At 30.9% G+C, this 17526-nt stretch overlaps 6 protein-coding genes across 6 annotated transcripts; 5 read left to right on the forward strand and 1 right to left on the reverse strand.

Moving 5' to 3' along the window:
• Positions 1-21: 21 nt before the first annotated feature.
• Positions 22-885, reverse strand: cgd8_2280 (uncharacterized protein with 5 transmembrane domain; the record flags this gene model as incomplete). Its single annotated transcript, XM_627131.1, has 1 exon — positions 22-885. The coding sequence occupies one exon, from the start codon at positions 883-885 to the stop codon at positions 22-24; it is 864 nt and encodes a 287-aa protein (XP_627131.1).
• A 751-nt stretch (positions 886-1636) lies between these two features.
• On the forward strand, positions 1637-2428 carry cgd8_2290 (hypothetical protein; the record flags this gene model as incomplete). Its single annotated transcript, XM_627132.1, has 1 exon — positions 1637-2428. The coding sequence occupies one exon, from the start codon at positions 1637-1639 to the stop codon at positions 2426-2428; it is 792 nt and encodes a 263-aa protein (XP_627132.1).
• A 364-nt stretch (positions 2429-2792) lies between these two features.
• cgd8_2300 (brahma like protein with a HSA domain, SNF2 like helicase and a bromo domain) lies at positions 2793-7814 on the forward strand (the record flags this gene model as incomplete). Its single annotated transcript, XM_627133.1, has 1 exon — positions 2793-7814. The coding sequence occupies one exon, from the start codon at positions 2793-2795 to the stop codon at positions 7812-7814; it is 5022 nt and encodes a 1673-aa protein (XP_627133.1).
• A 629-nt stretch (positions 7815-8443) lies between these two features.
• On the forward strand, positions 8444-8890 carry cgd8_2310 (hypothetical protein; the record flags this gene model as incomplete). Its single annotated transcript, XM_627134.1, has 1 exon — positions 8444-8890. One exon carries the CDS (start codon positions 8444-8446, stop codon positions 8888-8890), a length of 447 nt encoding a protein of 148 aa, XP_627134.1.
• A 1859-nt stretch (positions 8891-10749) lies between these two features.
• Positions 10750-12939, forward strand: cgd8_2320 (hypothetical protein, potential AT hook; the record flags this gene model as incomplete). The annotated part of the gene is made up of 1 exon (XM_627135.1): positions 10750-12939. The coding sequence occupies one exon, from the start codon at positions 10750-10752 to the stop codon at positions 12937-12939; it is 2190 nt and encodes a 729-aa protein (XP_627135.1).
• Positions 12940-13622: 683 nt separating this feature from the next.
• Positions 13623-17054, forward strand: cgd8_2330 (pyridine nucleotide/ NAD(P) transhydrogenase alpha plus beta subunits, duplicated gene, possible signal peptide plus 12 transmembrane regions; the record flags this gene model as incomplete). The annotated part of the gene is made up of 1 exon (XM_627136.1): positions 13623-17054. One exon carries the CDS (start codon positions 13623-13625, stop codon positions 17052-17054), a length of 3432 nt encoding a protein of 1143 aa, XP_627136.1.
• Positions 17055-17526: the final 472 nt, after the last annotated feature.

Consider the following 17526-nt stretch of genomic DNA (forward strand, 5'->3'; position numbering starts at 1 on the left):
TTATTCGGATTTGGTATATGATCAGTAAATATTGTTATATTTTTGAATAAATTTCTGATATTCTTTAGATTCTTTATCAAGCTGTTCATTATAAGCACTTGCTATTGAGGCAAAATAGCATCCAAATAGTGGCAATAAAATGGAAGTTAGAAAAGCAAGAATAGCAAGTGAATATCCCCAAAAGAATTGAATATCAGATACAGATGGTGATTTAAATGTAAATTGAGGATATCCAAAATGTACCAAACTAAAAAATGAATTAATAGCAATCCAAGATCCTCCAGCATTTACATAATATATTGGTAAAGTAATCATTGCAATAAGATTTGAGCACCCAAATAAGGTGGTATAAGCATAGGTGAGTGGAATAGATAAATTCTTATAAGAAAGGATGAATGTAATAAATCCAAAGATTACACATACAAGACAGCCAATAATTCCCGCTATCATTGTTAATGATCCAATATTAAGCATTCTAAAGTTATAACACGCATTTTGAGCATTTGGAAATTGGTATTTATCAATGGAACATACAGCAGCACTAGCTTCTCCAAAAGTTTTACCATTAAAATAGTTAAATCGACTGCATACAAACTCTTCTAGACTAATTGGTGAAATGAAATTTTTTGATCCGTTATTTCGAGAATATTGATCCATAGCTGGTGACCACATATAATTAGTTCTATTACATCTTGATTTAATAGTAAACCCTCTAAGAGAAAGGTTAAAACTAATATATCCCATATTTTTAGTTTCATATACATAATTTTGCCAATTAGCACTAAAAAGTGATGATATCCATAGAGCTACAACAAGAAAAGTGGCAGTTGCCAAATAATATTTGCTAAATCCTCCAAATGGGTGTTTAGGTTTTTGGTAGTACATTTATAAGGTGGGTATGCTAATTAAAATATGTTTATATAATTTGCATTTAATTATATTTATATATTTGTGTATATAAATATATATATATTTATATATATTATAAATATATAAGAGTTTATTTATTTTCTTTTCAAAGCTTTGAATAAATCATATAATGATTTTTTTTTAATACTGATTTTGGGATTTGAACTTAGAATAACAGTATCTCCAAAATTAGAAATAGACTTGAAGAAAATTAAAAATAACTTAAGGGCTTGAAGGATATTAAACTTTTAGTATAAAGTCTTTGACCTGGAAGATTGAAAATCAATATATTTTCACTTAAGTTTTAAATTTCTAAATTAATAATTTCTTTTTTTTTTCTTGTAACGTTGATATTAATTTCAATTTTACTAGTTTGACTTTAATATTACATTTTTTTTATATCCATTAGAGGTATAATATGATAAAAAAAGTTAGTTGGCGCCTTGGCGCCAACAAAATATGATTATTTGTAGTTGCATGCATTGAAAAAATTTGCCACGTAATGTAAATGCAAGTAGAGTTTGCATGCAAACAACGGTGTGAATAAAAAAAAAAATCAATTAGTTTTTTTTTAAAAAGTGGGAATAATTTAATATATAGAGATTCAGAAGAAAAAATAAATTGTGGATTATTGTTTTTTCTTCTTTTTAAAGAAAACCAAGATATAAATGATTGTTTTTAAAGAGGAATTTTTTTAAGAGCAAAATAGAATAAAAGGAAAGTCAAAATGGTTGAAGTTGAAGAATTTGGAATTAAGTGTAGCAATATGGAATGTAACCTAATTCAGTTTTTACCATTTGAGTGTTTCAAATGTAGAAAAAAATTCTGTATAGAACATGTAAATTCTGGAAAGCATATGTGCGAAAGTAAAGGCAATGATTTAGAACTAGATAATGGTTTTAAGGGAGGATTTGAGGAAAGAGAAAAAGCTTCGGTAAATTGCTCAATGAACGGTTGTTCAAATGTAGGGATAATATGTAGAAAGTGCAATAAAATGTTATGCTCGGAGCACATTTATGAATCTGAGCACGAATGTATGGGAAAGAATAGAGTTATAATTAGTAAAACCGCACTTGATTTGAAAAGAAGGTATTCAGGAGGAGAAATGTTAAGAGGATCAAAGCTTCCTGATGAAAATAAATCAAGTAAAATGTTGAGGAAAATAATGATAAAATCAAAAAGTATTGGAGATTCAAGTATTCCAGCTAGGAATAGAATTGCAGTAGCTTTATATGTAAGTAGTGGTGTGGAATGCTTAAAATTTGTAAATAAGGACTTACCAATATGTATTTGGTTAAATGGGGAGAAGACAGTTGGATGGAACTTGGACTACATTTCAGAGAAATTAAGAGTATTACATGGGAATAATAAGGCAAAGTTTTTAGGATTGGTTTTATTTAAAAATAAGGATATTCAAGGGAATGAAATTCCAGAAAAGAAGATTCTAGAGATGAGCGTAGAATTGAGAAAATGCGTTTCAGATGGGGAGTCTTTGCTACTTGATTATGGGCTTGCTTAATTGTGGGTAATTAACACAATATTTGTATTTGAATCATATTATCTAACCAACAAATTTCTATTCCAATAAAAATTGAGCTATCACTTCTTCTAAATATAACTCAACTTTTGAATGATAATTCAAAGTAAAGTTTATCCAAGTTCAAAATTTGAGATTATATTATTTTTATTGCTCCCCCCTCATTCACAAACTCATTTGCCCCTTTTACAAGAAATTAACATGCAAATAATGAAAGTAAAGACATGGCGCTATGGCGCCACTAATGAAGGAGGAGAACCCGCCAGGGCAATAGATTAGGAAAACAAAAAGTGTAATAGTAAGGGGAAGAAAAAAAAAAAATCCTCTGGATGAATCGGAAAAGTTGATGAGTGAAGGAAGTAATAGGATTATGAATAATGAAATTTATGGAATAGGTTCACAGAATCCTCCATTGGGTGGTGGTCATTTGATTCAATCGGGGGTAAGTGGAGGGATGATTGCAAGTCAAAAGGAGGGTACCGTTAATAGTGGGGCGATGATAGGAGGAGGAGGAAGTGATAGCACTAGAGGAGCAGGTGGAGTGGGAGTAGGAATGGGAGCGAACGGGGCTGGGTATATGCCAAAACCATCTATGGATGTCATAAAGGATGCAACCAGTGGAAAACAGAGTTGTTTAAGTGGAAATACGACATTTACTCATGCATGGTATCCAGAAATTTCTAAAATATTATATGATGTAAGTAAATCCAATTTATCTATTCAAGATAAAAGAGTACGAATTTTGTTATTAATTTTCCAATGGATAAAGAAGCAACAATGTGAGTTAGTAGACCCAAGTGTATTGTTTTCAGATAATAATATTGAGATTCTTGAAAATCAATTAAAAGCTTATAAGCATTTTTTAACAAGTGATGTACCTTTAAGTGAAAATATATTGGAGAAGAGTCTTGGCGTTAATATAGCTACTGGAAATAAGAGACAAAGGCTTGAAGGCCAAGAAGGAGGATCATCTATACAGAATACTCAACAAAATTCTTTTAAAGAAGAAAATAATATGGGAAATAATACTAGTAACGTTGAAATAGAAGGATTTCAACCAGACTGGAACTTTATTAATTCTGTTATTAGAGATACTAATTCATTTAACTATAAAGTTCCAATATCAAGACAAGGTTCTTCTATTATTGCTAGAAATCCAAATCAATGGATTGATTATAATAGAAAAGTTGAACAGAATAGAATGGCTCTTTTAATGAATAGGAATATTGGTATGAATGGTAATATTAACACTCAAGGTTCAAATCCTGTAACTTCATCTAGCTCAGGAGGGGAAAATGCTAAAAAAGAAACGGAATCTTTGGCAAATAATTCCAAAATGGTCATTGATGATCATCCAACTAAGTCAGAGACAATAAGAAGTGAAGGTAAAACTGATTCCAGAGCCGAATCTAGAATGGAAGATAAAAATGTTGATAAAAACCTTGCGAATCAAAATCAAGATCAAGATGAGAGTATTCATAATAATGCAAATGAACATGATCAAACAGGAGTCAATAAGCCATCATCATGTACAGATTCGAAACCTGAGGAACAAGATGAAGATTTGCTCTTAATACATAGAATTTCAAAGCTACTTAATTTCCAACATTTTATTAGAAATCAAATAATAGTCTCCAGATATATTGAAGAAATGGATCCACCTCTCCCACAATTAAAATTTGTGACAGCAAGGGATGCTAGAAAGAATAAAGCTCTTTACCAAGCCAGAATTGATGGTTTAAAACATATCAAGGTCGTGGATGACATTAAAAGGCAAAGAAGGCAATTTATTTCAGAAATTTTAAAACATTCAAAAAGATTTCAAGATGTCCATCGTGAAAACCAGAGAAGTATTCGAAGAGTATGCTCTCATGTATTGAGACATTCCACTAATAAAGAAAGAAGGGATCAAAATTTGGAACAACAAATGCAAAGAGCAAGATTGAATGCTTTAAAAGCTCAGGATGAAGAAGCATATTTAAGACTTTTGCATGAAGCTAAGAATGAAAGACTTTTGGAATTAGTTCATCAAACTGAAGATTATATGAATAAACTTGGGGCTTTAGTTATGGAACATAGAAAACAAGCAGGTTCAGCTGTAGACTTTGATGAACTTTACTTGGAAGAGAATCAGAAAGAGGGTGAAGAAGAAGAAGAGGATGAGGAGGTTGAAACTGGAGAGAATAATCAAAATCAAGAAGGGAAAGATCTTGGATATAAAGGAGATAAACATATATGTAATAAATGTGGCTGCTCAGGGAAACCACCTGATGAGAATCATCGAGAGGCTACCAAATTAGGATCTGCACAAGGAGATTCAGAAAAAACAATTGAGTCTAATGAAATTAAAATAATTGAAGATCAAAAAAATGGAGTTTCTTGTAGTTGTAACTCTCCAAATTGTACGTGCTCTTTATCTATTTCTACTTGTGATTGCAAATCTGAAACATGTTGTTCAAAGAACAAAAAGAAGAAACGATCTGCGCCTTTAATAAGAGCAAAAGAGAGATATTTCCAAGTTACCCATATGATACAAGAACATATAACAAAACAACCTGAATGTTTGAAAGGAGGTCAATTAAGAGAATATCAAATGAAAGGATTGGAGTGGTTAGTTTCTTTATATAACAATAATTTAAATGGAATTTTGGCTGATGCTATGGGATTGGGAAAGACTGTTCAAACTGTAAGTGTATTAGCACATATTTATGAGAATAAGGGAAATAGAGGGCCTCATTTAATTATTGCTCCTTTATCTACTTTACATGGTAATTGGGAAAATGAATTTAACAGATGGTTACCAGATTTTGTCAAAGTTATTTATGAAGGAAATAAAGAAATTAGAAAACAAATACGCTCTAAATATATGACAGGAGAGGCAAAGTTCCATGTTTTATTGACAACTGATGCATTCATAATGAAAGATAAGCACTATTTACGAAAGTTTGATTGGGAATACATTATAGTAGATGAAGCTCATCGTTTAAAAAATCCAAAGAGTAAACTTGTACAAATCTTAAATAATGGTTTTAGAGCAAAACATAGGCTTGCTTTAACCGGTACCCCACTTCAAAATGATTTACAAGAAGTTTGGGCATTATTAAATTACTTAATGCCAAGTATTTTCAACTCTTCTGAAACTTTTCAACAATGGTTTAATGAGCCTTTATCTTCTATAAAATCTTCAGGAAAAACAGGAGGAGGTTCGGATAATGGAATTGTTCCATTAGATATTAGTGAAGAGGAACAACTTTTAATTGTTGATAGATTGCATAAAGTTTTGAGACCTTTTCTATTAAGAAGAGAAAAAATCCAAGTTGCTAATGAAGTACCTCCTAAATTAGAAGAAATACTTTGGTGTCCTTTAAGTGGTTTACAACAATATCTATATAAAGAACTTGAAAGTAATGAGAATTCTGGACCAAATGTATTAATGCAATTAAGAAAAGTATGTAATCATCCATTTTTATTTTCAACTGAGATACAATATCCATCAGATGAGAGTATTGTCAGAGTTTGTGGTAAATTTGTTATGTTAGATAGTATCTTACCAAAGTTAAGAGCAGCAGGACATAGAGTATTGATATTTAGTCAAATGACTAAATTATTAACACTTTTAGAGGTATTTTTATCATTAAGAAATATGCCATTTTTAAGATTGGATGGAACAACTTTATCTGAAGATAGACAAGAAAGTCTCAAATTATTTAATGCTGAAAATAGTCCATACTTTGTTTTTCTATTGTCCACAAAAGCTGGTGGATTTGGTATTAATCTTCAATCGGCAGACACAGTAATATTATTTGATTCAGATTGGAATCCTCAGAATGATGAACAAGCACAAAGTAGAGCACATAGAATTGGCCAAAAGAAAGAGGTTTTGACTTTACGTTTTGTAACACCTGATACAGTGGAGGAGAGAATTATGACAACAGCAGGAATAAAATTGGATAAGGATGCCTTAATTATAAAATCTGGAATGTATCATGATCTTTATGATGGTGATGATTTGGAACAAAAGAGAAAAGAAAAGATTCAAGAAATTTTGAGGAAACAAAGACAAAAAGAAGTAGTTAACTGCTATTATGACTCTGATCGTTTAAATAGAATTTTAGCAAGGTCAGATCGTGATTTGGAAATCTTTGAGAGGGTTGATAGAATGAGAAAGATGTGTCATATTCCAGGACTTATTATGGATCCTACTTTACCTCCTTGTTTATTTGAATGGAAGAAACAAGCTAAGATATCTAGAGTAACTATAGAAAATCCTCAAAAAGCTGAGGAGCTTTGGAAGCTTTGTTATACATTTGGCGATCCTTGGGTTGTACATCCAAAAAATAAGAGTTGGAGAAGAATACAAATTTTGGGGAATTCTGGTCAGAATAGTAATGAAATTGATAAAAAAGGTGTTGTCAGTAATTCTGAGGGAATATATAATGCTGGAAGAAGTACAAGATCTTCTATTAATACTATAAGTAATAGAAGATCATTGAATACAGAAGAATCCAATGAAGATGTTGAAATGAAGGATGAGGAGTTAGAAGAAATGGATTCTATTGTAAGTTTAGGAGAAAGATCAGATTTAGAATTTGCAAGAAATAGGAAATCAATGTTTGAAGTTACTAGTAATATGAAAGCAATTAATGTTTCTAAAGATACAACAGGTGATGGCTCTCAAATAGGGAAAGAACTTGAAATTGGTACTATAAGTTCAACATTGGGTACCGGGAATGAATTGGAAGATTTAAATGAAGAACAAATCACTCCAGAGGAAATAGAATATAGAAGGGAATCATTAAATGATGCTATTTTACAAGCTTGTGACATGGCTATGAAGATTCCAGAATATGAGGCTTATATATCCCTTCCATCACAGACTATTTTCCCAGACTATTACCAGATTATTTCAAAACCTGTTTGCTTGCAACATATTCGACAGTTTGCAAAAAAGAGAGAATTCACCTCCTTACACAAATTGGAAAAGTATTTAGAACGACTTGCATCAAATGCTAAGACTTATAATGGAGTTAGCCATTTTCTATATTATTCAGCTCTTCATTTAACAAATACTATTATGATGGAGGTTAGAAAGAGAGTTGCTGTTGCATTCTATACATATAAACTTCCTGAAGGTCATATTAGGGATCACGAAGCTAAGCAACTTTTGGATGGTCTAAATTCCGTCTCAGAAACAGATTTGAATAGAAAACATATGTTGGTTCCAGATGTTGGCGACGAAGAGGAAGAAGAAGAGGAGGAAGAAAATGATGATGAGGAAGAAGAGGAAGATGAGGAAGAAAACGATGATGATGATGATGACGATAATAATAAGAATAATCGAGTTGAAAAGAAAACTGGGAAAAAATAAATATTCAAAGATATTAACACATGAAGTTGTATCTCTTTCATTTTCTCATGGTACTTTTTTATGTGAATTTAAGATCCACATAATATTTCAAGTATTATTTGTATTACTCAAAATAACTATATATTGAAACTTTGGCGCTTACTTTAGATAGTTTATGTATGCACTTAATGGCTTACATGTACGGGCGCCAACAAATTGGAGTGGTTTGACCCAAATTCGTGATTTTTTTTTTTTAAATTAATTAATTAAGAGAAAAAGCAAACCTACACGTTAGGGATAGGACAACTAATGAAAAGTAGAAAAAATGGTATAAAGTTGATATTTTTAGAGCATATGATTAAGTTAATAAAAAAGTGAAAAGTATATGTATATATACATATATATTATTTAGTGAGATAGGAGTGGGATAGGGTACAAATTGCAAGAAATATTTCTCAATTCTCCTATTTCCCTTAAATTAGGAATGATTAATAAGGTTAAGAATTAATTTACTAATTCTTTTTTTCTTTTTTAATTTAAATTAAAAAAAAAAAAGAGAAGATAAAGTGATTTATTATTTAGTATTTAGGTTATAGGATTTAGACTCTACTCATTCTGTAATAAGAAAAGTTAAAGAAAAGAGATCAAAAATGTTTGAAACAGTTGTATTGGTGGCAATATTTACAATAGTTTTTACTGGACTAATTATGGCAGGTTATATTCAATATTATGAGAATGCACCTATAGAAGATATTAGAAAGCTTCTTAAAGAATCCTATATAATTTTAGCCTTAATGGAATTATTATTTGGATTATTTGGAATTATTAGCTTTAAAGTAGAAATAGTTTTGCAATTTTTAGATTGGTGGTTATTTTATCAAGCAAGTAATAAATATCCATATATATTTAGTATGGATTCATTTTTTCCAGTAAAAGTGATTATAGTTACATTAATTAAAGCAATAATAAGTATAAGAACCTCCTTCAATATTCCTTTTAGGTCTCTCATATTTCCATATATAATGTCCACAGTCTGTATATTGCCATTACTATTTGCTTTTTCATATCCATATGAAGACTCAGTAAGTTTTAAATAATGGTTAATTTAATTATGTAATAATAACTTAAACAAAATACATTAGAAATTAGCTCATATAGTTTGGGACAAAAGTAATGATGAAGACATTTTAACCCGCTTCATTAAGATAGTTATGTCGGAAAGAAGTCGAAATGACTATTTGGTTCATTTGAAGATCCAAATTCAGAGGTAAGTTTTAATAATTTCTTGAAAAACAATCAACCCAAGTTGATTGATAATTATCAAGACCAAAAAAAGAAGAAACTAATTTTATTTAATCAAATTTACTCCATTCAGAAATATTGCAAGCTTATATAGGCAAAATAAGTATATTCGGTCTATAGTTTCAAAGTCTCCATTATATGTCAAAAACTTTATCGTTTCAAGGGCTAGTATTGAAGAAATCTAACAAATCCTCTATTACTTCACAGAGACAATTTATCACATATTTCGATACTTAATTTTATCTCAAATTTAAATCTAATTCATTTTTTAATTAATTTTCCCACATTTATTTCACACGTAATTTTCTTTTTTCTATAACGGTTTTCCATGCATTTTAACACTTGGCGCCTAAATTTTTGTGTGTGTACAAAATAATTTAAATAATTAAATAAATTAAAAGTGCAATTGAAAAAATATTATAAGGAAAGTTAGAAAGCCAGAATTCAATTAAAATAGAAGAATATTCAGGTTAATATGGAGTTTGCAAGTATTACTGAGGAGTTACATGTTTCTTTAAATCACAAATTAGATGAGTCTCCACAGGAATCGGCATTAATTCCCGAGATTATTCAAGTTAAGTTAGTTTTAGATGCCGCGGGAATTTGTCAGAATATAGGTATGTTAGATTGAGAAAATGAGCTATATCAGTATTAATAAATATATTACTACTTTACCACATTTTTTTTTAAATATTTTATAAATATTTCTTCTAAATACTTGAATAAATATTTATGGAATGTATATGAAATTATACAATAAATAGATTTACCTAGAGAAAATTGTTATTACTCCAACCATGAAATTATTGTAAGTAATTTCCAAAGTAATATATAATTGAATAGAATTAATTAATTACTGAAATTCAATATAATTGATACTTAGATACAGAAATTAAATGAAGTATTGCCAATTAAAAGTGAGATTTTGGATAATATTGCAATATTAGAAGTTACTTTAAGCAATCATAGAATTCATAAAAAAGTAAGTTATAAAAAATTGAATAATTAATTTTGTCTGCATTAAAATATCAATGCCGCTCTTACATGCAAACCAATTCGCATGTAATTATAGTATTTATATTTTATTACAAATAACAAAATATTAATACATAATTTAATTAAATCCTTCTTCTTCCCCCACATAATAATAATAATAATAATAATAATAATAATAATAACTACATATTTTAGGCTGTTTATTTTAAATTTCTTAAAGAAGAAAAAGAAAGCATTACTGAAAATGATGTTTTAATCTCATTTCATTAATTTACATTATCTAGATCATTTTATTAGCATTTACTTGTAATATTGTCAAATTAAGATTTCTGAGTTGCCGCGCGCGCCCAAAACTTTGTCTAAAATTCTATTTTGTGATTTTGACCCCGGAAAAAATAGTATTAATAAAAGTAGAATAAAGAATAAATAAATGGGCAATTTGATTGAACAATGTTCACAAAAAAGGAAGCTTTAGAGGGCCTTTTGAATTAAAGTACTAGTTTAAGTTTTATTTTAATAATTTTGACGGAAATTAACGCTCCAAAAAGATTATAAATCAAATTATTACGCTTACACAACAACCTATAATGCATAAACTCATTATGGTTTTATTAATAATGCAAATATAATAATAAATCGAAATTTTAAATAAATAATAATGACAATTAGTAAGAGGGAGTTGAGATCATTCTTTGGGAGCTTGCACCCTCTAAATGTGGGGTTAGTTTTCAAAGTATATAAAGAACTCAACTATAATGATATTCAGTTTGATAAGTTATCCGTAAGAAGGAATAAGTATACAACAAAGAGTACAGGTTTGGTCAATAATTATACTAAAAGCCAAAAAAGTAATAAAATTCGAGTTAAATATTCCGAATTTATTAAATATTTGGCAGAAAACCTCTTTGAAATGAATATTAAAGATCTTGGATATCTTCAGAGCTTAGAACTATTGGAAATTTTTCAATATATTAAGGAAAATGAGCCATCGATTAATAAAATGCATAACTCACATAAGCTAGAAAAATTAATATTTTCAATATTGAAGATTCATATTATATATATTTTGGAATTATCCATTTTGCTATCTGAAATGAGTGAAATAAAGGCTATAATTGAAGATTTTTCAAAGTTACTGTTATGCTTTGAGATAAACGTTGAAGATCTTTTTTATAATATTAGTGATAATGAACTTATTCAAATATTTAATTTAATTTGTTATTTCTTAGATTTGAAAGAAGAAATTATTTTAGATAAGAATCAGGATAATATCCTTATTAAAATTTTGAATATTTCTATGAACAAAATAAAAAAGCACTTTAATATTCTCTTACAACATCCATTAAAAATGAGTGAAATAATTAATCAGCCAAATAAATCCAAATGGATTAGTTTACTCGATTCTAAAGATATTGTGATTTCAAATGAAGACTTGGTATTATACTTTATATTAAAGAATTTTAATGGTTATTGCGATAACTTAATACAAGTTATGGAAATTATCCGTTTCAATTTCCTCTCAGATTCTGCTAAAAATGTGTATAATAGAGTCCAGAGCCCCGTTTTAAACTCAACAAACATAACCAGGAATGAATACTTTGTAAATAATGCATTAAGCTTTCCAAATTCTACAATTAAACCTAAATTTATGATTTTAAACAACTTATCGGATTGGTCTCAAATTCCCGTTATTAATAAACACTTTGTTATAGAAAATAACCTTAATACTGATGGTTGTTTTTCATATGAGGTACAGATTATGAATCAAGGTAAATTCAGATTTCCTGGAAATTTCAATGATTTAGTCAAAACCTGGCATCTTTTCCTAGGAATTTCTATCAAAGTTAATGAAGAATTTCAGCCTTTTATATTTAATCTATTTTCACTACTTTGTGAAAACTCTAACAAAAATCACACAGACAAATTTTTCCGTTGCAGTTCGATCTTAAAGTCATCCAAATATGACTTTAAAACAGGAAATATATCAAAGAATATAATGGCGCCGGCGCCGACTGCTCTTTATAAAGAAAAGAATTACATGCAAAATGAAGTGGTTATACAAGAGGATGGATTAGTATTGGCAGATAGCAGTGGAAATGAAATTTGGAGGGATGAAAACAAAGTGATCTTTGTAGTAAATTTGAGGGAGAAGTTTATTTTAGTTGAGATTGGAGGACTATTTTCTGTTTATATTGAAATTCTTGATAGTTTGTTTGAATATAGTGGATTACAAACAAAAAACAATCTCATTTTTCCATTAATAAGCTACAATCATGAATATTTTAATATAGAATTGAATTATTATTCTTGTAATTTGAGTATGAAGGAGGAACTGACAAACCTGAAGAAAATACAAAATCAAGAATACAAGAATAGATTAATTGGGTCCAAAACTAGAAGAAAATTACTCCTTGAGGTTAGTAAGAAACAGTCAGGAGCGCCAAAGAGAGTAACCAGACTTAGACCATCTGGGTCTACTAATGTTGTGATTCCTTTTTCTATGGATTCTTTAAATTCTCCTTTATTTTCTGTTACTCCTCCAACAGGTAGGAGAGGAAGACCAAAGAAAAATACCAACCAAGCATACATTAGAGAGTTGGCATATATGAATAACATGAAGGAATACTGTTCTTCATCGTTAGCAAAGGCTTCAAAGAAGAATGGAAGTAGGCAAATTCCAGAATCTACTGAAGTTCGAGATCCGGGCTCACTTGTAATAAAAAAGATCAAAAAGAAAGTAAAAGCCTCTACTACTAATAATCATCGTTATTTTAATTCCTTTTTAGGGAAACTTTTTACTAAAAGCCTCGAAAAGCTACTTGGTTTCTTTCGTGGCCGTCTGCTATAGCTTCTCCAATTCATATAAAATTATAATAATTTAATTGTCTTTACCATTTGACTCTTTTTTCTACACTATTATTTAAATCCAGCTACTTCTACTACTACTACTACTACAAGCTTTCACTTTTCTAACGCATAACACTAACTCGCTTTTATTGTTACTCTCAGCATCTAATGCATAATCCTATTTCAAGCTCTACAAATACTCATCCACCAATGCTACAATTCTTTGCGCATGCACGCATGCAATCTTGCCCAGATTCTACCCGCCAAAATCGCTTTACTTTTTTTACTATGCCTTATATAATTTTTTCATGCAAAATGCAAACCCGCTCAATGTTGCCGCCCGACACGTGTCAAAAGTCTCGCCGGTATATGCATAAATAATATTTTTTATTGCAATGTGAACATTGCAATTGCATGTTTGAAAAAGGTAGAGATTAAGATAAAAAAGAAGAAAATAACTCGAGCCAAAGTTTAAATTTGTTTATACAAAAAATTTATTTATATATTTATATTAAATAAGAGGTTTAATAGGCTGAGAAACTTGGAGTATACCCCTAAATATAAATATATAATAAATTAGAGAAAGTCGTGATAACCGATAAAGCTAAAAATTGAGTGTATACAGGCTTGCGTTGTATCTTTTAAAGAAAAAGGAGAGTATTTACCACTCCAAAGGAGTGAATAATGTGTAAAGGAAGAAATGCGTGGATGTTGAAAAGTTCGACTTCACTCATATTGGCGATATGTTTGGTATTATTCCTAGTTCTGGAAAATGTTAGTTGTGAAGACGTCCCAATAAGACTGAAGACTTCGAATAATTTAAGAGGTGGGCCTAGTACTAATAGAGAGTCAAATATACTCGTCCCAGCATTTGAGCCAAGTAAAGAGTACGTTGATAAATACTTTTCCTATGTTGAATCTTTTCTCAAAAATGTCAATTATTTATCAACTTTGAGTGTTTCTCTTGAGGTATTTAGCTCCATATGCTTTGTATTATGTCTGAGAGGGTTATCCACTCAAGAAACTGCGAAAAGAGGAAATTCTTTGGGAATCGTTGGGATAATATGTGCAATAGCAGCAACTTTCTTAGCACCGACTTTTACAATGAATTGGATTATGTTCATTGTACCATTTGCTCTAGCAATTATCATTGGAATTCCTATATCTCATTGCGTTTCAATGGTTAATATACCTCAATTAGTTGCCTTATTTCACTCATTTGTGGGTTTGGCAGCAATGTTGATATCTTTTGCAAATTTATGGACACCATTCCAGTCATCTGAGGAAGAATTCTCAGCTGTTCATGCAATTGAGATGTTTATTGGAGAGGCTATCTCAGCGATTACTTTTACTGGTAGTATTGTTGCAGCAGGAAAGTTACATGAAATATTCCCTTCAGGAGCTCTTAAGTTGCCTGGGCGTCATTTCTTAAATGCGCTAATGGTAGCTGGTCTAATAGCTTTGGGGTCAGTCTTCATTATTATCACAGACTATGCAAATAGAACTTACTTAATGTATGGAAACAGTCTGCTCTCAATGTTATTGGGAATACATTTGGTGGCTTCTATTGGAGGAGCTGATATGCCTGTAGCAATATCTATGCTCAATTCTTATTCAGGATGGGCCACTTCATTCACAGGATTCCTCATCAACTCAAAGATGCTCATTATTTGTGGAGCTCTAATTGGTTCATCTGGTGCAATCCTTTCTCATATTATGTGTTTGGGAATGAATAGATCACTACTCAATGTAATGCTTGGAGGATGGGAATCTAATGGAGACTCTAATGAAGCTCAAGCTCTTGGAGATCAATCGGATGTTAATAAAACAAATGCAATGAAGGTAGCTAGAGACCTTTTGTCTGCAAAAAAGGTACTTATAGTCCCTGGTTATGGTATGGCCGTTTCAAGATCCCAACAAGATGTAGCTTCTATAGTAAATGCTCTTAGACTGAGAGATATTTACGTAGAATTTGCTATACATCCTGTTGCTGGCAGAATGCCAGGTCATATGAATGTATTACTTGCAGAGGCTGATGTTCCCTACTCTATTGTCAAGGAAATGGAGGATGTAAATCCTCATATGGAAAGTTTTGATGTTGTATTGGTCATTGGAGCAAATGATACAGTAAATCCACTTGCACTTGAAAAAGATTCCAAAATTAATGGAATGCCAGTTATAGAAGTTTGGAGAGCTTCTAAGGTTATTGTTTCAAAGAGAAGTCTAGGGAAAGGATATGCAGCTATTGACAATCCACTCTTCTTTATGAAAAACGTAGAAATGATCTTCGGAAATGCTAAGGATTCTATGATTAACATCTTACAAAATATTATTTCCATATCTCCGGAACAAAAGAAAGCCAATTTGAATGATGATCAAGAAACTATTGACGGTACAACAGCATCTCAAGAAGATAATGAAGAGTATCCTACCCCTACTATGACTATTGGAGTCTTAAAAGAAGATCTCCCTAGTGAAAAGCTAGTTGCTATTGCTCCAAATTTTGTCAAAAAGCTCCGTAAGCTTGGATTTAGAGTCCTTGTAGAAAGTGGAGCTGGAACAAAAAGTCAATTTGATGATCAAAAGTACGAAAACGCATCTTGCACAATTATGGCTACTCGTCAAGACGTTGTAAGTCGATCTGACGTTATTGTTAAGGTACAGAAACCAACTGATGAAGAAATCTCGCAGATGAAATCTGGCCAAACTTTGGTTAGCTACATATGGCCAGCACAAAATCCATCGCTGCTTGAATCTTTAGCTAAAAAGGGAGTTACTACTATAGCTTTGGATGAGGTTCCAAGAACTACAAGAGCACAAAAGCTTGATATTAGAAGCAGTATGAGTAATTTAGCAGGTTATAGAGCTGTAATTGAAGCCTTTGTTCAGCTTCCTAAATTATCAAAGTCTTCTATTACTGCTGCTGGAAGAGTGGATGCTGCTAGAGTATTTGTAATTGGAGCTGGTGTGGCTGGATTACAGGCTATTGCTACTGCAAAGAACCTTGGGGCTGATGTATATGCAAGCGACACAAGAACTGCAACTAGAGAAGAAGTTGAGAGTTTAGGAGCTAAGTTTGTTACTGTTGATATTAAGGAAGATGGCGATTCTGGGTCAGGATATGCCAAAGTAATGAGTCCAGAGTACTTAAAAGCACAAAGTAAGCTCTATTCTAAAATGATAAGGAGCTGCGATGTTGTAATTACTACAGCATTAATTCCAGGAAAGCCTTCACCAAAGATTATCACCAGAGAAATGGTCAATTCTATGAAACCTGGAAGTGTTATTGTCGATATGGCAGCAGAAATGGCTGACACAGCTTCTGGATGGGGCGGAAATTGCGAAATTACCAAGAAAGATCAAATCTATCTGGATGAAAAGAGTGGTGTTACTATTATTGGACTTACAAATCTACCATCAACTATGCCATCTCAAGCTTCTGAATTATTTAGTATGAATGTTGTACATATGCTAGAAGAACTTGGAGGAGCAGAGCACTTTTCTGTTGATATGAAAGATGATCTATTGAAGGAAATGGTTGTTACAATTAACGAAAAAGTTACATATGTACCAGTTGATAAAAGACCTCCCCCACCAAAGAGTGAAAGTTCTAATTCCTCCTCTTCTTCATCTTCCAGTTCTTCATCAACAGAAACATCCCATAGATCATTCTCATCAATTATGGAGAGAGTTATCTATTCCAATGTCTCCTTTGGATTCTTCGTATTCATTTCTGTTCTTGTTTCTATTGGACTTGGTTATATCATTGATCATGATACATTGGGTAATATTCTTGTATTTTCACTCTCTGTTATTGTTGGTTATTACTGTATATGGAATGTTACTCCTTCTTTGCATACTCCATTAATGTCTGTAACCAATGCGTTATCTGGGATTATCATTATAGGAGCAATGCTGGAATGTGGCCCAGTCATTTTATTCACTGATTTCCAAGTCTATTCTTTCCTCTTGTTCTTGGCTATGTTACTCAGCTCCATTAACATAATTGGAGGATTTTATGTTACTACCAGAATGTTGTATATGTTCACCGATAACCAAGTTGGATCTTGTACAGGAGAAGAAGCTCAGGGTACAAAGCACACTACAATCATATAATATTTCAAGATTATCCAGTTTAACTCTTGAAATTCATTGAGAGTTATTATCTACTGATTTATATGTATTAATCCTTTTTTTTTTCAAGATCTTACCATATTAAGTCGATTTACCAATGTATATTATTCATTATAGTTATCGGAAATAACATAATCTATCAACCATTTATGCTCCAGTAAAGCTTAAGGCTCGTTTATTACAAAGGTGTTTAGTATTAGAACCCAAGATCTTTCTCAAATTAAACAAGAAACAAAAACTAAATGAATACTTTATACAGATATAACAAACAATATCTGGCTTTGAGATGATATCACAATAAACATTGGTTTAGTTTGGTAAAATTTCAAATTTAAGGCTATTTCATTACTAAGATAGAATTAGTTGACGGAAACTTCTATTATTAGTACCACTATCATCCTAGAGATTTTGTTATAATGTGAATAAACGACTACTTTTTTTCCTCGTCTCGTTT

Source organism: Cryptosporidium parvum, chromosome 8 (genome assembly GCF_000165345.1).
Source record: "Cryptosporidium parvum Iowa II chromosome 8, whole genome shotgun sequence".
Classification (NCBI taxonomy): Eukaryota; Apicomplexa; class Conoidasida; order Eucoccidiorida; family Cryptosporidiidae; genus Cryptosporidium; species Cryptosporidium parvum.